The 22,633-nt window shown below is 47.1% G+C and overlaps 1 protein-coding gene across 1 annotated transcript in view; it reads right to left on the bottom strand.

The window, feature by feature from the left end:
- Positions 1-319: 319 nt before the first annotated feature.
- Positions 320-22,633, bottom strand: part of LOC102267266 (polycystin-1-like protein 2) — a 107,220-nt gene continuing 84,906 nt past the window's right edge. Inside the window, exons 32-43 of the mRNA XM_005907887.2 lie at positions 19,330-19,534; positions 18,003-18,099; positions 14,928-15,065; positions 13,433-13,618; positions 12,230-12,557; positions 9,830-9,963; positions 8,079-8,206; positions 5,706-5,866; positions 3,839-4,049; positions 2,206-2,307; positions 1,566-1,697; positions 320-433 (exon numbers count right to left, since the gene is read on the bottom strand). Of these exons, the coding sequence (XP_005907949.2) occupies positions 320-433; positions 1,566-1,697; positions 2,206-2,307; positions 3,839-4,049; positions 5,706-5,866; positions 8,079-8,206; positions 9,830-9,963; positions 12,230-12,557; positions 13,433-13,618; positions 14,928-15,065; positions 18,003-18,099; positions 19,330-19,534 (1,936 nt within the window). The remainder of the gene's footprint in view (positions 434-1,565; positions 1,698-2,205; positions 2,308-3,838; positions 4,050-5,705; positions 5,867-8,078; positions 8,207-9,829; positions 9,964-12,229; positions 12,558-13,432; positions 13,619-14,927; positions 15,066-18,002; positions 18,100-19,329; positions 19,535-22,633) is intronic.

Raw genomic sequence — 22,633 nt, 5'->3', positions numbered from 1 at the left:
CGAGAAGATGAAATAATTAGTCTGTAGAGGGGATCTTTTCCCCATGAACTCCAGACAATATTTGTTTTATTTTTAGGAGGAAATACATTTGAACAGTATCATAGTGGTGGCAACCATATGTATGTATTTCTCTTATCTTTTTTTGCTTGCCAGGCTTGGTGACTCTAATATGGACACAGAAAAGTACTAACCTGGAGAGATTACAGAATCACTGGTAAGTGTAGGCCTAATGTGCTGGCCTTCCCCTATTCTACAGATCATGCCTGGACCAACAGCTTAAATTTGGGGCATAGTTGAAACAGGTTGTGGGTGCCAGACCTCAGACAATAGGCTGCTCACTGCTGCTTCCAGGCTCCTGTCTTTTACATTTAATGCCCAGAAAACTGAGTATCTTCATCAGTAGCAAATCGACGATCTCTCCTTCCTCCGACAACTGCAGAGGGAGAAAGAACCATGTGACTTAGGTAGAGCTATTCTCTTCAGAGGCTTTTCTTTCTTATGGGGAAACCATGGTTTTTTCATCCACTTTGGTCCCTGCCAAAGTGATATCACTGTTTAGAGTTGCTTTTGTTTTGGAATTGACTTCCTTCTGGGAATCTTAAGGGTATTCACTCCTGCCTTTATCCTCAGGGATTTCCTTCTTCCCCTCCATTGAAAATGACAAGATGCCCTCTACCACCCCCAACAAAGGCTATTAGGAATTTGTGTACAAAGACTCTCCTGTGTTGCTGCTGGGAATGTGAAACGGAGAAGAGTTTGGTCGTTTCTCAAATTTAAGCTAAAGTGACCACATGACATCTTGAAATAAATTTCTAGCCCCAAGATGGAGCCACTCCTGCCCAGGGTGCCATGTCAGCAAATTGAAACTTGTGTGTCTTTTGTGTCTCTGTAAAGATTCCCCCAGCAATGCAGTATAGCCAGTCAGCCAGTCCCGGACGCTAGACCACTCCAGGCTCTATACTTAATTCCTCTTTCTTCTCACCCCAAACAAGCCTGACTCTGTGGCCCTGGCCAATCAGATATTTTCTGTTTTCTACTTCCTTATCCTTTATTCTTTATCCTATAAAAGTTTCCTGCCTTACACCCCATTTTGCAGATCTCTGAATGGAGACAGTCCACTTCATGAAATATTAACTTTTGTTTGTCATCACCTAAAATCCAACGGGTTCTCAGTCTTGACTGTACATGCAGACCACACAAGAAATTTTAGGAATACCAGTGGCTGGATCCTTCCCCCCGGGATTCTGTTTTTATTTGCCTCAGGTGCAGTAGCAGGCATTTCCAGAAGCCCCCAGATGATTCTAGTCTACAGGCATAGCTGGGAATCACCGATGTAACGAACAGAGTCCCAAGCTGGGAACTGGAGATGTGATTCTAGTCTGCCTTTCATTTGCTATGATCTTGGGGAATTAATTTCCTCCTTCTGGGCCTCAGTTTCCCTTCCTGTGAAATGAGGGCCTTGAGCTACAGTGATCCTTTAGTTCCCCTAATGTCTGATGCTGCTCAGCCAGCCTCTTCTTAGTTCAAGGTCAGTGACTTTTGAAGACCAAGCCAAAGGGACCCACCTGATAATATTTTTGCTCTTCATTGAACGCCACCAGGATGACAGAGATAAACAGATTCAGCACCACAAATGTCACGAAAATGATGCAGGACCCAATTAGGAAGGAGCCGAGCAATGGGCTATAGTCCAGGACCTGTCAGGAAGAGAACCAGAATCATCCCTCAGGGTCCTGTGTGCTAGTGGTCACTTCCCTCAGTAGGCACCTTCAGAGGGAAGCTGGTCCTTAGAGCTAGGCAGATCCTGGAGCCAGGCAGTTTCCCTTCTGCCTGGGGACTGAGAGTGTGGGCATTGCTCTCAAAAGCTGCCTGGAGATGGAAAGGGCAGCCCCTCTCTTCCCCACTGCTGCCGTTTCCAATATGAGTGTCATTCTGGCTAGGCCCAGGAGCATTCCCTTCTGGACACCCACCAGCACAGCCTTCCCCTGATTAGCCAGTGTCTGATGTTCTGTAGACAGGGATCCCCAGGGTGAGCTGTGAGAACCTTTTTATTTGTGTGGAGTTGCCCTGCGCTTGCCAGGCCATGGACCCAAGGGGTGACATCCACTGGGGAGGCATTTGAAGGGGCGCTTTCTCTAATTTTCATAAAGGTTTGGTGTTGATGGTAGTGTCCATACCATCCTCACTGCCTCTCCCCTCCATTACCTCCTCATAGTTGAAGATTCCCAGCTGAAGGCTGATCATTGTTTCTGCCGCATCAAAGAGAGTTTTGTAGGAACGGAGTTTCCAACCAAAGATTAAGTTTGACTGTTAAGGAAAGAGTCCTTATGAACAAGGAAAGAAACCATGCCACCCCCAAAGGGTGTTGTTTGACAGCAGAGTCAGCAGTCTGGATCAGCCACATCCTTGGCCTGGCAATACTGTCCATGTCACAGGGCCTTCAAATGGGTGTGTGTGCACACTTAGTTCTGTAGGGGATGCACATGCACCTGGGCTCACACACCAACACTCGGAGGCCACTGCTGTGGTCTCCCAGATGGTCACTCTAAGGCTCAGTAATGGTGCTGCGCTTTCTGCAGCCCCAGCCTCTTTGCTCTGGGGGATTTGGGTTGGATGCACAACAGGCTTCTTCCTGGGCAGAACCAGCCTCCCCACCATGGTTTCCTCTCACCACAGTTACCCCCTCCTCAAAGATTCCCCCATAGCTCTTGCATCAGAGGGAAGCCCAGCAGTTCCTCGGCCCTGAGTTGGTGACTCCTGGTCCCACAGGACACTGCGGTGTCCTTGCAGCCCACACACTGCAGATGGAGGACTGAAAAAATCCACATGAATTAAAGGATGGGATGGAGTACTTTTAACAAAGCCAGATTCCAGCTTCTTAGCCAATACCCTCCATCACTTATTCAGCACACTTCATCCCATTTCTGAGGGTGAGAGAGGAAGATGAGGTGGGGTCAGTGGAGTGAGAGCCAGGACTGGGGTGAAAAGGGCAGGGAAAAGGTTAGAGGTGGAGTGAAGACGAGGATATGATAGACTGCTGTATGGTATGGACATCAGGGGGATGACAGAGGTGAGAGACTGGATGGGGCAGGGTGAGCACTGGGAAGGGGGCTGGCGTGGGTTGGGACTGGATGAAGGGTCATAGAGAGGTGGGAGCCTGGGTTACAGTGGGAATCATAGACTTGGAGAGGATGGGGCTGAAGCTTATTTAGATGGAAATCAGCATGTGGCAGAGGGTCTTTGTTTCTCATTTTACTCGATAGTAAACAAAATAATTGATAGTTCAAAAAAAATTTTTTTCAGTCATGTAAGAGCATGATTGTCAAAAAGCTCTCAGTGTTAAGGGGCTAAATGAAGTGGTTTCAGCCCTTCTAAGTTCATGCCTCATGTGTAGGGCATCAGGAACCAACATGGCCTGCAGTCGTGTCCATCCTGTCTCCCCCATCTCTGCCCCATCTCAGGGTCAGGGACTGCCCACTTCACCTCTGCATCCCCTGGCCTGAGGAAGGGCTCTGTGCATGTCAGAGTAACTGGAATGTCCGGAGAACTGGCCCTTAAGGCAGAGTAGGCACAGAAAGGAGTCCTTCGTGGCAGATAGTTGGTCCCTTCAGTCTTAGAGAGTACATTTCCTCACTCTTACCCAATCGAGGTGTCCAGCCTCTGCCATTTGGGGTGACCAGTTCATGAGCTCCCAGCTGAAAGGCTCCAGACTCAGAAAGAAGATCCACCATCTCCCTCAGGTTCCCAGGGTTTTCCTAACCCCCCAACTCTCCACCACTCAGCAGCCTTTACTTCTGAGGAGACCAGCCCAGAAAGTTTTCCCAAAGGAGCTACTCACTGCAATGGAGTAAGCCAGGAGCATGATAAGGATGACAACGATAAAGCCTGAAATGTCCCCCCAGGCACGACGCAGAGCTGACGTGATCATGTTCATTTTGGGGTTCAGCCTGAACAGATGCCAAAGCTTCACTGTGGATAGGAGTACCAGGAAGGCGAGGATGTAGCCAAGGGCAGCGTCAGCTGCTGCAGTCTCGCTGAAGCTGATCCCTCTGTGGGACCAAATGGAGAGACTGGTCTCAGAGACAGTGAGAGCCTCAGCCAGCGCTCATCTGTCAAGATTAGCCTGATCATGGTCTGGGGACAGAGCCATCCTAACTCCCCAGCCAGGTGATGATGAGGTGGTGGTCACGGTGAGGGTGAGCGTCCTGGTTACAAAAGGGACGGTGCTGGTGGTGGTCACGGGGCTACTACCTGACAATCTTGGTTAATGGCCACAGAGCTGAGGAAGACTGACAAAGGAGGAATCCTCCCAGAGTTGAGAGGACAGAGGTAAGGGAGTTCCGTGAGCCTCCCCTCCTGGTTTGGGGGTCACTGGATGCCATGTCCTCCTGCACACCTGTCTGAGTGTATATCCACAGCATCCTTACATTTAAAGGAACGATGGAAGTACTGCCCAGTTGCTGTGCTGAGGAACCTCAATTGCATTGTTCCATTTGCCCTTCAGGACCACAGGGCGAGGTATCACATCTCCATTTTACAGATAAGGACAGACAGTTGGTACAAGGTCACATAGCTAGAGATATAGTGGTAAGACTAGTTGTGGAAGAATGAGAGTTGGGATCCAGCTGTGTCTCATTCCACAGTCCAGGCCCCTCCTGCTGTCCCACCCTGCCTTTCATGCCCCTCTTGTGCCTGCCTGTGTATGTCACTTCAGTCTTAATGTTGGTACATTAGCGAGTGTGACTTATACCTCTATCTATTGACATGGATTGCGAACAGGTTATAGAAAAAAATTATATGATCTGAAGTTTATAAAAGCATTTAATATACATAATGCCTGAGAAAAACCATCCTTCTGTTTAACCTCCTGCCTTCCATTTTCTCCCCTTTGAGGCGTTTGTGAATGAAGTTTGTTAATGAAGGACACAGTCTAGGATAGAGTGCAGAGTTCAGATTCTAAGCTCTGCATTCCCTTGCTGTGTGACCTTGCAGAGACAACCTCGCTGAGCCTCAATTACTTCATCTGCAAAAAAGGGATAACATCATCCCTTAGAAGTTCTGGGAAGATTAAAGTAGATGAGATAATGCTTTTAAAGTGGTGTTTTTATGAATGTGTAAGGTATCCAACAATGACTCAATAAATGTTAGCCATATCTATACAATCAATGGATGTTTCAGAGTAAGTACCAAGATCCTGGAGACATAAACTAGGTTTGAATTATTTCTCTGCCACTTTTTCGTATTGTGGCGTTGGGGAAGTCCCGTTACCTCTCTAATTTCCTTATTTGTGAACTGGAGTGATGACAACATTTACCTCCATGGCTTCTCCTGAGGGGCCAATGTTAGTACCTCCTGCACAGCACAGAGTGGACTCTTGGTAAATGGTAGCAGACGTGGGTTGACTGGGCACTAATACTTGCAAAGACCCTGCCCCCAAAGCTGGGAGGGACCTTACAGAATGTCACATAGTCCTATGCTTTGGTAAGATTTGCAAAGGATTCTATTTTTGTTTTTGTATGCTTGTTTTTTTGTATGCTTCAGACCCCAAGTCTAAGTGCTACAGCTAGAGTTATTTTTTAAAGAGTAACCCTGGATCCTCTGAGGGCCAGCAGGATTTCTGAAGCCTCCCTCTGGGCCACTCAGAGCTGGAGGCAGCAGCGTCAGTGTTAGTGGTGGGAGCTGGGGCCTGAGGCAGAGCCACTTACTCTTCCCCGTGTTTTCGGTAGCGCTGGAGGTCACGCTCAACCAGGACAGTCCTCTTCACAAACACCGCCAGGGCACTCCAGCTGGCCAGGATGATGGCCAGCTCCAGAACGTTCCACTTGCTGTGGAAGTAGCACCACTTTTGCTTCCTCAGGAGCTCGCCCTGGGAAAGGAGCCAGAGGTTCTAACAAAGACTGTGGATCCCTAGGGGTTTCTCAGATCCCTGCCCTCATATGCATAGAGCACAGGGGCCTCTCCCCAATCCTGTGCATGGACCTCACCTGTCCCCATCATCAGTCGAGGCTGCAGGATTTGTGGGTGTTTAAGAGAAAGTAGGATCTAATAAAAAAGCACTTAATTCTCTCAGATGCAAAGAAAAGGAGGGGGGAGAAGGGAGGAAGAAAATTCTCCCCTCAAAAAAGCATTTACTTTAGAAAACTTATAATTGTGAATTCTTTCTCTGCCTCTTTGAGATGGAAGAACTTTCCTGGTGGCTCAGACAGTAAAGAATCTGCCTGCAATGCAGGAGATTCGGGTTTGATCCCTGGGTTGGAAAGATCCCCTGGAGAAGGAAATGGCAACCCACTCCAGTACTCTTGCCTGGAAAATCCCATGGAGGAAGGAGCCTGATGGGCTGCATCCACGGGGTTGTAGAGAGTCAGACATGAGTGACTAACACACACATAAAAGCCAATACAAAAGAACGGACTTGACCCTTAATTTGAGGTGTATGTACATCTTTTTAAAGCTAAACAATCCTCTTAAGGGAAGTGAAGTCATTCAGTCTTGTCTGACTCTTTGCAACTACATGGACTGTAGCCCACCAGGCTCCTCCGATCCATGGGATTTTCCAGGCAAGAGTACTGGAGTGGGTTGCCATTTCCTTCTCCAGGGGATCTTTCCAACCCAGGGATCATACCCGAATCTCCTGCATTTCAGGCAAACACTTTACTGTCTGAGCCACCAGGGAAACAAAAACAATCGTCTTACCCAATGTTAAAAGTCAGAAAATTTTTTCTCAAGGGCCAGGGAGTCATCTCTTTGAAATATAGTCATCAAGGAAGATAGAGCCCTTATCTCCCAGTTTCTCTGGGAAGGTAGGAGCCAAGCCACTTGGTTACAAGTTGGAAAATTACCTCCTGTTGTAAACATAGAAGAAGTCTGTTTTTTTCATTTGGTAAAGGCAGTTAGCAAACTCAGGTGGCTACCACAATTAACAGGTGAACTTAGCTTGAACTAGTGGTATAAACAATCCTATAGTGGTATAAATGGTATTCCAAGTCCTCTTAAGGATTAATCAACATTAATTTTAAGAGTGGGTGTGTATCTGCCTGAAGATATGCAAGAGTGAGATTTCTTTGTCTTTACAACCTCTTTATCAGATTGTCTGGGATGAGCTTCACATTCAGTTTAATGCTTTGTTGCTTAGTTGCTAAGTCATGTCCGACTCTTTGAGACCCCATGGACTGTAGCACGCCAGGCTCCTCTGTCCATGGGGATTCTCCCAGGCAGGAATACTGGAGTGGTTTCCTTCTCTGGGGGATCTTCCCAACCCAGGGATTGAACACATGGCTCCTACATGGGCAGGCAGATTCTCTACCACTGAGCCACTAGGGGGTTCAATGCCTAATCAATTAAAAAAAAAAAAAAAAAAAAAAGTTGTTTTCTTAGGGGGAATGGGAGTTATTGTTAAATGGGAACAGTGTGTGGTCTTGCCCTCCCTCTCAGCCCTCTCCCGTACATGCAAGATAATCTTGTGTTGTCTGTTCCACTTCCCTCCTCTTTCCCACTCCTCTGGAAGAAGGACATGTGTTTGGCTGGTAAGAGGCTAAATTCACCTCTTTTATAAAGAGATGGAGGGATTTTTAACTGTTTAAGCAGCCTGATGAGAAGGATTTAAGAATTTTAGAGGCTTTCTGAAACAGCTGCAGGCGGAGTGTGAGGGCTTTGGAGAGCAGAGGTGGGTGGTGGATGGGCCTCCTTTGATGTTGTTAGAGAAATGCAGGGACAAACTGCTATTAGGTAACTGTTGGCTGGTGGTTTTGAATTGGCAGTGCTTAGAGACTATGTGGAATCCAGGTTTATGGATCAGTGTGCAACATGGTGGTAAATGTGACAAAGGGGATTTTTCCTAATTCCTAGAGACCACCCAGGAAGGACCATCCTAAAAGTCTCAGTTCCTGAGAGGTGCCTGAGCTGGGTCAGCCCTCGGGGCCAGCAGGGGATGTGGAAGATTGCCATGGCACACAGCTAAGCAGAACACCTTCCTCTCCCTTCTTTAGGCCCCCTGTGAGGAAGAGGGGAGTAGGGAGAGAGAACAGGCAGGCACACACCCACTCCGTCCTCACTCATGGAGCCGCAAGCCCGCCCCTCACCTGCACAGCCATGTAGTAGAGGAGGAACAGGAAGTAGGCAATCTCCGCGGCTACCACGAAGGGGTGCCAGCCGTCAGTAAAGGGATACAGGCGCAGGCTCTGCAGGTGCGCATGTGCAAAGAAGGTTCCTGCAAAGCAGAGCGTGTTCTGCTCACCCACGGCCACATGCCCACTCAATACCGGAAGTCATCAGTGAGATGAAGTGAACTCAAGCCCTTCTGAGGGGTGGGCACGGGCAGAAAAGAAGGTAGAGGTCCTTCTAACCCACAGACCAAGGGACTGAAAGGGGAGGGCAAGAAACAGCTGCTGTATCTGATGGGACAGGGTGTGGGGGTGGGGGGTGCTACAGCAGAAGACAGGCCTCCGGCCTTTTCCTTCAGTGTCGGCCACTGCCCTCATCACCTCCAGCCACAGCACACCTGCTTGCCTAACATCTATTTACTCCCAGTTGGCTTGTTTAAGGCTGTGGTTAAGGCTGTTTCATCTAAAGAGAACACTGGAGATCAACTTAGCTGTTAACCAATATGCCTAAAATTCAACCTTCTTTAGAATTCTTTTTCATCCATTTATGTCTTTTCCTAAACCAATTTGACTAATAAGGCTACTGCCTGCAAAGATAAAGCCATTCCAAAAAATGGCAGACGGGAGAGACACAAATCACCTGAGGCCTTGCTGATATCAGTGGGCTACTGAATCAACTAGACCAGAAGCCGAAACCACGCTTCTCATTTGTAGAAATAAATTAATCAGGTTGTGTTGGGGACAAATTGTTGAAAAGGTTCTTAAACAGCCAAAGAGATGGCAAAAAGAAATAGGAAATTACAAGACGTGCGAATAAATCCCCCAAAAAGGATTTGAAAGTAACTTTTGACAGTAGTGAATGATAATGAAAGTTGAAAGCCTTTTACTTTTCACTTTACACAGTCCTGAAATTTTAAAAGAACTACAAATATTACTTTTTAAAATATGTAAAGTACAGAATTCCCTGGCAGTCCAGTGGGGACCCAGGTTCAATGCCAGGTCAGGAGAGTAAGATCCCACATGTCACAAAGAGTGGCCAGGAAAAAAAAAAAGAGTCATATTTTAAAAGTTTAATTTTTAAAAAAGAGGTGGTTGATTTTAGGAAAATTGATTATTAGCTGAAGAGGCCTTAAATCAGTGTTTTTAGTGGATTATGATTAGCATTAAAAAAGGGTGGAAAGCGGGGAATGGAGAGAAAGAATAGAACACAAAATAGTATTACATGTAGTTAAGGAAATTATTTTTGAAGCCCTTGTCTCAGTTATGTTTTAATGTATTGGTATGTGTGTATTAGAATTTGATGTAAAATGAACTTTTACATATAGGTTGCATGTAACTTTTGCATTGTACATTGAGATACCACAAATAAAGTGTGATTTAGGTGAAGTTATCTGTTACCAGGTCACCCCCTCCCCAGCCCTTCACTGCTAGGCCCCCATCCCCACACACAGGAGAGTGGAAAGCTCAAGAACATGAGCTGCCTTCAGACCCCAGCTGTCTCCCAGACTTGAGAGACAGGCCAGAGAGAAATGCAGACAGCCAGAAAGAAGGGTGGAACAGTCCTGAAACTTTGCCTTTAGGGGCAAAGGCAGAACCAAGACCCTTTGGCAGTATTGCCCAAACAACCTTTTGCCCTGGAGCTCTGGCCTGGGGGTGAGGAGCCCTAGCCCAGAGGGAGGGGTGTCTATCATCTGGAACATGCAGATAGGTTCACAGGCAAGCCTGCCCACCAAGGGCGCTGGTCTCCAGGGTCAGAGTGACAATGCAGAACAGGTTGACGTTAGCGTTGTAGACCGTGAACTCCACAAACACGGCTCTGGTCAAGCTGTCCAGCCAGGTGTTGTCAAAGAGATACTGGAGGGTTCTGTGGGAAGAGGAGCATTTAGAGGTGTCTCAATACACAGGGGCTCCCTGCCCTCTCAGCCCAGGGAGGAGCCCAACGCTTCCTGTCAAGATTCCTCCCTCTGTTTCTCCTCTGTGCCCCAGGCCCCAGGGCCTTCAGGCTGCTCCTGGGAGTGCAGAGTTTCTAAAAATCTGGTCCCCAGACTGCTAGCATCACATCATCTGGAAACTTGTTAGAAATGCAAATTCTCAAGCTCCACCCCGGATCTCCCCAGTCAGAATCTCTGGGGGTGGGGACCTGGGAATCTGTGCTTTGGTGAGCCATCCAAGGGATTATGATGTGGTTTTTTGGTTGGTTTTAACCATTATCCATCTCTATCTTTTTAAAGTGTACCTGATGTACAATGTTAGTTCAGATGTACAGCGTAGTGATTCAGTGTTTTTATAGATTTTAATAACTTCCATTAAAAGTTATTACAAAGTAAGGCCTATAATTCTCTGTGCTGGACAATATATCCTTGTTGCTTGTCTATTTCATTTTCATTTTTATTATTTTTTTGGCATGTGGAGTAGCATGAGAGATCTCAGTTCCCTGACCAGAAAGATCAAATCCATGCTCCCTGCAGTGGAAGCATGGCGTCTTAACCACTGGACCACCGGGGAAGTCCCAATCTTGTACATAGTACTTAGTATCCGATGCATTTTAAAGTTGGAGGACATGGTGTTAGAGGAGCCACATAGAACATTAGGGGCTTAGGCAGGCAGCAGCTATAGCTGCCACAGTCCCTCTAGGGCTGGCAGTTCACAAAACCAGTTCCCAGAGATCTGCTCACAGGTGTTGTGGGAACAGCATGTGCCAGAGGGACCTGGGTTCAAAACTTGCCTGCCTCGTGGGCAAGCTGATAACATCTCAAGGTCTCAGCTTCCTCATCTGCAGTGGTGTTAACACCAGTGCCTCGGGATCGTTATGAAGAGAAAATAGAAATATGTGTGTGTGTGCATGAAGTATTAATAATAATAGCTGTTATTAGAGCAGTAATGATGGGCCTGTTTTAAAATATCCCCATCCCTGGTGAGTTTGGGGCTTCCTGGTAGCTCAACTGGTAAAGAATCTGCCTGCAATGTGGGAGACCCCAATTTGATTCCTGGGTCGGGAAAATCCCCTGGAGAAGGGAAGAGCTACCCACTCCAGTATTCTGGCCTCGAGAATTCCATGGGGTTGCAAAGAGTCAGACGTGACTGAGCGACTTTCACTTTTCTGGTGGGTTTGTACCCTGCTGAATGTGTCAGTTCTGAGTAGCAGGAAAACACCTCTTATGTGGAAATAGACTATTTCTGGCCTGTCCTTAATCCCAGGGGACCCCGCCAGGGGTTTCCTTTTGGAGTTTGTTACCTCTGTTCCTTGATGTTGTAATAATGCAGCGGAGGAGCCAGAGGTTCACACAGGTTTACTCACTCACCTGGATCCACACCGCTAACAGTGCCAGGTTTCATACCTCCGACACTAGAGCGTGCTGGGAGAGGCAGTATGCGTGAGCCCTGCCTGTCCCCACACATTCATGCCGAGTGTTCAGAAACTCAAGGCTCTGGCTGGGCTTTACCCAGGCTTCATCTCAGCACTGAGTTTGCAGTGAGCAGCTTCAAGGAATGGGGTGAGGTCCTCCTTCAGACAAAGAGCAGGCTTGCTTCTGCCACTGTAGAAACAGTGGATAAAGTGCTCTATGCACAGTGTTTCTCCTTGGTGCTGTCACTCCCTGCAGGGCAAGCATCTATCATGGCTCCTCCTGGGGACTGACTCCCATCGCCATGAAGCTCTGCTACTGTTTTTTGCTGTGAGGAGTGAAATCCTTTGTCTCTGACCTAGGAGTCTTGTGTCTTCTGCCAGCATCCATGAAACGAACTAGCATGTTAGCTTATGAGTAGGTAAAACCTCAGAACTTGCAAATTCGTGGTTAAGGTTTAAGAGCCCTAACCACTTCCTACTTGCCTGGTGGTGGGTGCTTTGTGTGGTCCTGAGTTCCCCATCCCTCTACTGTTTCTAACTGAGGCCACCAGGCTTCGTGCCCTAAGCTGAGAATCCTGGAGGCAGGATTTCTCTTCCAACTTGGAGACTGCATAGTTCCCAGCGGCCTGAAAATACAACCTGAGTGCCTCTGAATCCCCCAGGCCCTCCCCACAATGATAAAATGAGCTTGGCTCAGCCCTGTTTTGAAGGCTGCACCCACCAATCAGACCTGGAATCAAGCAAATGTCTTTCCTCTGCTGCACATGAATCAAGTGAGCCTTACCTTGATGCACTTTGGCGATCAGTCCCCAAGGAGACCACGTAACCTCCTCCCCGGTACACGGTGAGTTTGCCCCAGAGGGGATACCCTCGGCGCTGGCTCTGGCTCTGGTACCGCCAAGCCTGGGAGAAGTCATTGCTGTTGTTGAGGACGGAGGCATTCCAGCCTTCCCCATAGTCTGACAGGTCTTCCACATCCAGGGAATATGGTGCATGGCACCTGTCAAGGAAAGCCTGCAGCTGCGGGGCAAGAAGGCAGGAGCTCTCCTGGACCCTCACTTGGCGAATCTGGGCACTGCCAACCAGCTTGGCATTCCCATCAGTGACAAAGCCTGGGGATGAGAAACACGTGGGTAAATGTAGCCATCAACACTGTCTTAACACATTCCAAGCTTTTTGGCCTGGATGCTAACACGACCTCCAGTGTACCCACGTAGAATCAGCCAAGAGAAGTTCATGGCCAACCACATTCAACCATTCATCACCGTCTCCCCACCTTGGACCTGGTCTACTTTTTGCATAACTTCTCTTGAGGAATGACACACCCTACCCAGGTGTCATCTTGGAGACCATTTTTGTCCTTTCCCCCAGTGCTCATCCTGTGAGTCAACAGGGCCCATCAGCAGTGCATCTTCGATGTCCCCACCTCCGTTTCTCCATCACCTCTGCCTCTTGTCCTTACATCAGTCCCATCATTTCTCCCCAGCTTCCTAACCTACCTACCCTCTACTCCAGCTTCCATGTGCTGTTTATACCACAGAACTATGTTACTGCCTCACAAAGAAGCTGTCAATGGCTCTTCACTTCCTTAAACATAAACTGAACTTCCAGAGCCTTCATGATGTGGCCCCTGTTCCTCTCTTCTGCTTTGCTTCTCACAGGTCCTCTACTCCTACCCCACAAGGCAGCCACACTCAGCACTCTAGTTCCAGGAAGTGTAGCGCGTCAGTGTTTCAGGCTTGCCTTCACTCATGTGGTCCTTTCTGCCTGCCACATCATTTCCGCTGGCCAACTCTGGCTCAGTTATCTAAGAAGGAGGTTCTCTACTCTGCATTCAGGGAGGGTTAGGGGCCCTCAGAGGGTCTCTCCTTCAAAGCGTATGGTTCTGTGGTTATTGGTTCTCTGTAAGGCTGAGGCAGTGACCCACTGCTGTTCCAAGAAAGAAGTGTGAAAGGTGCTAATACACATCCTGGGCTGGGCACAATACCTGGGTAATGACTGTACAGGTTGCTTACGAGGGTGGTGTTGGCCCATGTGAAGAACTGTTGGAAGCTCAGCACGGTTGAAAAGCCTTGGGTGAAGCTGTGCTCGAGGTGTCTGTTGAAGTGATAGGCGCTGGGGTCCCTCTGCCCATAGGCAACCAGCAGCAGCATCCACAGAAAGCCCAGGTACGCTGGGAAGGGAGGTACAGCCCCTCGTCAGGCAGAAGCCCCAACTCCTACCAAGTGCAGGGCAAGATGTGGAAAGGCACATGGCTCAGAACAGTTGAGGTCTGTAGACCTGCCACTTGCCCCTCTGGTGACAAAGGAGCCAGTCCTTATAAGGACAGCAGAAAGGAGCAAAGTCCACAGGCCATGAGCCTCTGTCTGGGTTCAAATTCCAGCTCTGACATTTCCTACCCATGTGCCCTTCGCAAGTGACTTAACCCTTCTGTGCCTCCTTTTCCTTGTCTGTGAAGCGGAGATGAAAATTCTGTCACACAGTTGTGATGGAGTCAACAAGTTAATGTTCATAAAGCACTTACAATAGTGCCTGCATGGACTTTGTGCTGTCTGAATGTTTCTTAAAGAGAATTTTTTAAAAATGGGGCTCCGGGGACTCCCCTGGTGGTCCAGGGCTTCCACTTCAGGGGCATGGGTTCAATCCCTGGTTGGGGAGCTAAGACTCCACATGCTGTGTGGCACGGCCAAAAAAAGGCGGGTGCTCTGCCAAGTTGCAATGCTGAGGATAGAGCGATAAAGATGACAGATGTGTTCCCTGCCCTCATGCAGCTCACCAGTAGACAGATGAGTGTGACCTAAGGGCCATTAGGTACAAAGATTTAGTTTAGAAAGCCCGAAGTTAGAATCTCATGGGGGATGCATAACCTTACTGAACTAGAATCTCTGGGTCCAGGGCTTGGGAGTATGCATTCTGGCACCCCTCCCCTCACCTCAAGATGACTTATTGGGGTTCTGCCCACACCCCTCCTGTTCTTCATTCTGTGTATGCAATTCCTACTCAAGCTCCCCAACTCTGTGCTTTAGCCATATGTGCTTGGCCAGTGGAAGCACAGACACAAGTATGGCCTCCTTGTCATGGCAACTATGGGAGAGTGTGTTTCATGAAACAAAGGAATGAACCAAGAAGGACGAAAATATGAGATACAGGCCGCAGCTTCAACACAGTAGAATAATAAAGAGAATTCTCAGGCCCCAGTGAAGAGGGACCTCAGAATGACAGTAGCCAGTCCTTACAAGAGCTTGTCAGAGGACTCCCGGAGAGATTCCCCCAGAAGATGAAGAGACAAAATGTCTCATGTGAATGCACATCTCAAGAGACATCTAGAACACTAATCGGGGGTTGACCAATGCCTGGAAAACCAAATGAATGAACAGAACAAAAAGAGTAGAAAAAGAAAAGAGATTGCACCACATCCTTTCAAGTCTGTGTTAAGAACCAGCAAGTGGGAAGGTCACTCATAGGTAATCTTGGCTGCCTACCCAAGATTTCTCTGATTAAGGCAAATGCTTTCTGCTCCTTGAGGTGCATGGTTTTCATCTTCTCAATGTCAGAGGCCAGAGGCGGCTGGTAGGTATCCCTTCTGCTGTTTCTTCGTGCTCGGAACAAGGCAGAGGGGTCTGTGAAAGTGAAGGGCATAAAAGCAGTCCCCGAAATGGGCAGTGGAACCAGGTCATACATTTGCAACCAAGAGACTCCCCTCACCAGGTACCACGGGACCCATCATTCCCCCTCCATTCCTCTGCCTGGGCTATCCTGTGCCCAGGGTCCCGTCCCTTTTCCTCCAGGAACAGATGCCTCCCATTACTGTGGTCTCACTGATCACTGAATGCAGTCTTCCTGTGTTCCTGAACTCTAAGGTGGATCTCAGTGCTTCCCAAACTTGGAAAGATGAGGGTATCTAATATCTCGAAGTCCTGTTATGTCTAATTCCAAGTATCTTCTTTCTCAGACCACTTTATGAGCTATAATTTTCACGAACGCACCCTATAGAAACCTACAATCCAGTGATTTTAGTAAATTTATAGAGTTGTGCCACCATCACCACAACTCAGTTTTAGAGTGTTTCTGTCACCCCTAGAGGTTCCCTCATATCCCTGAAGTGAGTGTCTACTCCCACTCTATCTCCACCCTCAGCCTCATTAATTTGCTTTCTGTATCCATAGATTTTCTTTCTGGACTTTTCATATAAATAGAGTCATATGTACATAGTTTTTTGTATCTGGCATCTTTTACTTAGTGTAATATTTGATGCTCATCCTTGTTGTGTATATTAGTAGTTTCTTTTTATGTTTGAGTAGTATTCTGTTGAATGGACATACTACCTTTTGTTTAATTCACCTATTGATGGATATTTGGATTACTCCTGGTATGGGCTATTAAGAATAGTGTGTCTATGAATGTTTTGTATGGATATATATTTTCATTTCTCTTGGAGTGGCTAAGTATCTTTTGGCAATTGCGAATGAAACTGCTATGAAAGTTTGTATACAGATTCCTGTATGAAAATAAATCTTTATTTCTCTGGGATAAATGCCCAAGAGTGCAATTTCCAAGTCAAATGGTAAACCCATTTTTAGTTTTGAAAGGAACTACCAAACTGTTTTCCAGAGTGTCTGTACCATTTTACATTCCCACTGGGACTGTATCAGTCCTCCAGCTTCTCTGCATCCTTGTCTGCATTTGGTATTAACACCGTTTATAGGCAGTCTGATATGGCTATATTGACCCAACTGACTTTTTAGATCCACGCCCCTCTGTCCATCCCCACTGCTAACGCATGCCACCCCCAATCTAGGACCATTTCACTAGTCTTCCTACTGGCCTCCCCACTTCTACCTTTGACCCACTATCTCTGGTCTCCAAGAGCAGTCATAGTAATCTTCCTAAAATCACAAATCTCCTATTTAAGACACTCCAAAGCCCCAGCATGGCCCCAGGGCACTGCATGGCCTGGTCCTCACCGACCTCTCTGCCTTCATCTTGAACCCCTCCTTCCACATGCACACAGCTCCCCATGCCCTAGCCACCCCGTCAGCAACTGCTGTAAAGCGACAAGCTATGGTTCCACCTCCGGGTCTTTGCACATACTCAGTGTTCAGTCCTTCCCTGTCCCATCCTTTGGGAGCCAGCTTAGGTACCCCTTCAGCAGAGAGGCCTGCACCGTCTTATTCTACCCTCCTCATTCTTTCTTAAAGTTATCTTGTACATTTATTTGTTAGTGTGTCTCCCAAATGGGCTGTTTATTCCAAGTGTGCTAAGTCACTTCAGTCGTGTCCAACTCTTTGTGACCCCATAGACTGTAGCCTACCAGGCTACTCTGTCCATGGGATTCTCTAGGAAAGAATACTGTAGTGGGTTGCCATGCTCTTCTCCAGGGGATCTTCCTGACCCAGGGATCAAACCTGCATCTCTTACATCTCCTGCCCTGGCAGGTGGGTTCTTTACCTCTAACACCACAAATGTCTTTTATTCTAAGAGCAGTAACCTGTTCCAACCAGTCAGTGCTGTGTTGCTAGGGCTGAGTGGAGAGCAAGGATTGATTTCAAACAGGCAAGAGGGAACTTTTGGGGGTAACACAGCTGTTCTGAATTGTGGTGATAGTTGCACAACTCTATAAATTTACTAAAATCAATGAATTATACACTTACAATGATTGGATTTTATGTAAATCATGTTCCCAAGGCAGTGTATTGCCTGGAACACAGCAAGTACTCCCTGGATAAATGCCAAAGGAATGACCGATGAATATTTAATTGATTGGGAGGCTGACGTCTCTTTGGAGAAAATTAATTTTTGACTTGGAAGATGGTTTTAATGGACTTTTTGGGTCTGCACAGCCAAAACCCTATTGGAGGACGGAAGGATCCAGGCCCATGAGGAAGTCACCATACTGCCTAGGGATGTAGGGGTATGGGCTTTTGTTTGCTCCTGTTTTTCCTTGAGAGTCAGAATCTCTGCATAGACTGTTAGAGTGTTGATTCTGTTCTGTTTGCCTGTTTGTTTTTTGTAATTCTCTTATTGTAGGCACCCTCAGGAGTTTTGGCTGGAAAGTGAGATCAGGTTGGGCGGAAGAGGTCCTCTGACCAGAGGCAGCATGGCTGTGTCCCACTAAAATGCTTACAAAAGCAGGTGCTGGGCTGGATTTGGGCCCCTGGCTGTTGTTTGCAGACCCTTGTCTGAGAATCCTAATTACAACTCTCTTATCCCCCATTCTCACCCCTCACCCCCACAACTTGTATTTTAGTTCCCTAATGACCTGAATCCTGGAGAGGAAAGCTTGCTTGTTATTACACAGAGGGTGATGGCCCCTGCCGAACACGGACCCCACGGTGCCTCTTCATGCTTGGGTGTCAGAAAGGCTTGGATAGGGGAGGAATGAGGTTGCTCAGGAGACAGAGGAGGGGCACTTGTTCCAGGATGGTCTGGGGGTGCCTCACCAGTAGGCCTGAAGTCTGATGGGGAGCAAAGGTCTGAGCCCAGGATCACCCAGTGGCTGGGCTCTATGGGGCTTTCTCAGCCTCGTCAGCCCCCTGCCTACACCCAGGCACCATTACCTGGGCTGGAGAGACATCCCGGGAGGGGGACCACAGGCTCCTCCTCATCCTCCACTCGCTTCAACACCAGAGCAAAGAAAGCTGCGAACCCCAGCACCTAGAAAACACCCACCGTGAACCCCAAGCCCGTGTTGGAAACTCTGTCAATTCCTGGTCTGAGTTGGGTAGAATGGGAGATACATTGGTGTCCTGGGACAAGAGCCATGCTCTGGGGCAGCCAGGTGGGAACCAACCCATCCTCTGCAGAGAGGTCACCTGGTCATGAAGTGTGTGTGCGCCTGGTCACCAACCAGGCCAAGACAGGCAAATCCTTGAACTCACCCTGCTTCTGGCATTCCCTGAGCCCTCCCACCCGCTGCTCTCCTTTTGCTCAGCCTTTCTGTTACCTCTCAGCCTAGTGACTTACACCTCCCTAGCATATACACCTACCTCCTCCCTCCGTCTGGCCCTCCCTTTCTGTATGAAGTAATTCCTCCCGTTACATTGTCTCTGCACCCACAGTATAGAAGCATAAGGCTCAAGACTCTGTTCTTAATATTCTCAGACTGGATTGGGTCAGGTGTCAGGAGCTGTTTGGGGTGGGGGTGGGGTGGGTGGTGAGAGAGATTCTGCAATGCCTCATAGGTAGAAAGAGTCTCTATAAATGTTCCCTCATTTCTATAGCTTCCCCCTACCCCATGCCAGTATTCCTACCACCTGGCTTCTTCCAGGCCAGGTTCAGTGACTGACTGCTCACTTGCATAATTTTACATTTTCAGGAACAGGAGTGTATTTCCAGTTCATGGACACATTTAATGACTTGGTGTTTTTATTTTCTGAAGATAAAGTTCTTGTAAGTTGCACATGCCACAATCAAAATCATTCCTAGCCCTGAGGAAACACATAATTCCTATTTTACATGTGACCTGGGGCAAGATTTTTTTGTGACCTTATCCTCTTTTGTTGTTGTTCTTCAGTCTCTAAATCTTGTCTGACTCTTTGTGACCCTGTGGACTGCAGCACACGAGGCTTCCCAGGCCTTCACCATCTCCCAGAGTTTGCTCAAACTCATGTCCACTTTACCTCAGGTTTTCCCATCTGTAAAGTGGAGGCGAGGACCCTCCCGAGGGTGACAGTGATAAGATGCCAGCATCTGGCCATGAGGGAGCATGGGTTATCCTGGTAATTACCTTCCTGCCCCAGGTCTACCCAGAAGTGGCCCTACAGCTGGGTTTGTTGAATGAAGAGATAAGGGAACTGCTGAAGCCTAAGGAGGGAGCAGGTGGCAGGAGGGAAAGCATGGGCAGAGGGGAGGAGGAGATGAGGGCAGCCCCACAGAGGTCCTGACCTTCAGTGGCTGGGTGACAAACACGCTCTCCACGAAGGAGACGGCCATGGAGATGAGCCACTTGAGGGAGCTGGTCCGCCCGTAGTGCAAGCCGTAGAGCATGGTGAAGAAGGCTGCCACCCCACTTGTGACTACCACCAGGAGCCAGCCCACCAGGACACACCACCAGGGCAGGCCTCGAGGGAGCTTGCTTGCCTGCAGGGAACTGCAAGAGAGGGTGAATATAATCAGTGTGGCACCATTTGGGCTCAAGTTCAACTCCTACTCCACCTCCACCAGCTTCGTGACTTGGTCAAGTTCCTTGACCTGTCAGACCCTCAGTTTTCTCTTTGTCCTGTTCTGTATTCTGTCTGATATACATACACATACGGTATTGAGATCACTTTTATTCAATGCTTACTGGACACAGGAGGGCTGAGAGGAGCTACTCCATGTTCAAGGTCAGGAGGGGCAGCAGTGAGGAGATACTCCTCATCCAAAGTAAGGAGCAGCGGCTGCACTTTGCTGGAGCAGCTGTGAAGAGATACCCCACATCCAAGCTAAGAGAAACCCAAGTAAGATGGTAGGTGTTGCGAGAGGGCAGACACACTGAAACCATAATCGCAGAAAACTAGTCAATCTAATCACACTAGGACCATAGCCTTGTCTAACTCAATGAAACTAAGCCATGCTGTGTGGGGCCACCCAAGACAGGTGAGTCATGGTGGAGAGGTCTGACAGAATGTGGTCCACTGGAGAAGGGAATGGCAAACCACTTCAGTATTCTTGCCTTGAGAACCCCATGAATAGTATGAAAAGGCAAAATGATAGGATATTGAAAGAGAAACTCCCCAGGTTGGTAGGTGCCAATATGCTACTGGAGATCAGTGGAGAAATAACTCCAGAAATAACTCCAGAAGGGATGGAGCCAAAGCAAAAACAATACCCAGTTGTGGATGTGACTGGTGATAGAAGCAAGATCCTATGCTGTAAAGAGCAATATTGCATAGGAACCTGGAATGTTAGGTCCATGAATGAAGGCAAATTGGAAGTGGTCAAACAGGAGATGGCAAGAGTGAACGTCGACAATCTAGGAATCAGCAAACTAAAATGGACTGGAATGGGTGAATTTAACTCAGTTGACCATTATATCTCCTCCTGTGGGAAGGAATCCCTTAGAAGAAATGGAGTAGCCATCATGGTCAACGAAAGAGTCCGAAATGCAGTACTTGGATGCAATCTCAAAAACAACAGAATCTACAAAAGGAAATATGAGTAAAGTAACAAATTTTAAATGATAATAAATTGTTCTCTTGAAAAAAAAACAAAAGAAAACAACAGAATGATCTGTTTGTTTCCAAGGCAAACCATTCAATGTCACAGTAATCCAAATCTATGCCCCAACCTGTAATGCTGAAGAAGCTGCAGTTGAATTGTTCTATGAAGACCTACAAGACCTTTTAGAACTAACACCCAAAAAAGATGTCCTTTTCATTATAGGGGACTGGAATGCAAAAGTAGGAAGTCAAGAAACACCTGGAGTAACAGGCAAATTTAGCCTTGGAATACGGAATGAAGCAGGGCAAAGGCTAATAGAGTTTTGCCAAGAGAATGCACTGGTCATAGCAAACACCTTCTTCCAACAACACAAGAGAAGACTCTATACATGGACATCACCAGATGGTCAACACCGAAATCAGATTGATTATATTCTTTGCAGCCAAAGATGGAGAAGCTCTATACAGTCAGCAAAAACAAGACCAGAAGCTGACTGTGGCTCAGATCATGAACTCCTTATTGCCAAATGCAGACTTAAATTGAAGAAAGTAGGGAAAACCACTAGACCATTCAGGTATGACCTAAATCAAATCCCTTATGATTATACAGTGGAAGTGAGAAATAGATTTAAGGGACTAGATCTGAAAAATAGAGTACCTGATGAACTATGGACAGAGGTTCGTGACATTGTACAGGAGACAGGGATCAAGACCATCCCCATGGAAAAGAAATGCAAAAAAGCAAAATGGCTGTCTGGGGAGGCCTTACAAATAGCTGTGAAAAGAAGAGAAGCCAAAAGCAAAGGAGAAAAGGAAAGATATAAGCATCTGAATGCAGAGTTCCAAAGAATAGCAAGGAGAGATAAGAAAGCCTTCCTCAGCAATCAGTGCAAAGAAATAGAGGAAAACAACAGAATGGGAAAGACTAGACATCTCTTCAAGAAAATTAGAGATACCAAGGGAACATTTCATGCAAAGATGGGCTCAATAAAGGACAGAAATGGTATGGACCTAACAGAAGTGGAAGATATTAAAAAGAGGTGGCAAGAATACATAGAAGAACTGTACAAAAAGATCTTCATGACCCAGATAATCAGGATGGTGTGATCACTGACCTAGAGCCAGACATCCTGGAATGTGAAGTCAAGTGGGCCTTAGAAAGCATCACTACAAACAAAGCTAGTGGAGGTGATGGAATTCCAGTTGAGCTATTTCAAATCCTGAAAGATGATGCCGTGAAAGTGCTACATTGAATATGCCAGCAAATTTGGAAAACTCAGCAGTGGCCACAGGACTAAGTCAGTTTTCATTCCAATCCCAAAGAAAGACAATGCCAAAGAATGCTCAAACTACTGCACAATTGCACTCATCTCATATGCTAGTAAAGTAATGCTCAAAATTCTCCAAGCCAGGCTTCAGCAGTATGTGAACCGTGAACTTCCTGATGTTCAAGCTGGTTTTAGAAAAGGCAGAGGAACCAGAGATCAAATTGCCAACATCCACTTGATCATCAAAAAAGCAAGAGAGTTCTAGAAAAACATCTGTTTCTGCTTTATTGACTATGTCAAAGCCTTTGACTGTGTGGATCACAATAAACTGTGGAAAATTCTGAAAGAGATGGGAATACCAGACCACCTGACCTGCCTCTTGAGAAACCTATATGCAGGTCAGGAAGCAACAGTTAGAACTGGACATGGATCAACAGACTGGTTCCAAATAGGAAAAGGAGTACGTCAAGGCTGTATATTGTCACCCTGCTTATTTAACTTATATGCAGGGTACATCATGAGGAACTCTGGACTGGAAGAAGCACAAGCTGGAATCAAGATTGCCAGGACAAATATCAATAACCTCAGATATGCAGATGACACCACTCTTATGGCTGAAAGTGAAGAGGAACTAAAAAGCCTCTTGATGAAAGTGAAAAAGGAGAGTGAAAAAGTTGGCTTAAAGCTCAACATTCAGAAAATGAAGATCATGGCATCTGGTCCCATCCCTTCATAGGAAATAGATGGGGAAACAGTGGAAACAGTATCAGACTTTATTTT

The sequence above is a fragment of the Bos mutus genome, chromosome 18 (genome assembly GCF_027580195.1).
Source record: "Bos mutus isolate GX-2022 chromosome 18, NWIPB_WYAK_1.1, whole genome shotgun sequence".
In the NCBI taxonomy this organism is placed as follows: Eukaryota; Metazoa; Chordata; class Mammalia; order Artiodactyla; family Bovidae; genus Bos; species Bos mutus.
This window is presented reverse-complemented; position numbering and strand designations above follow the sequence as displayed.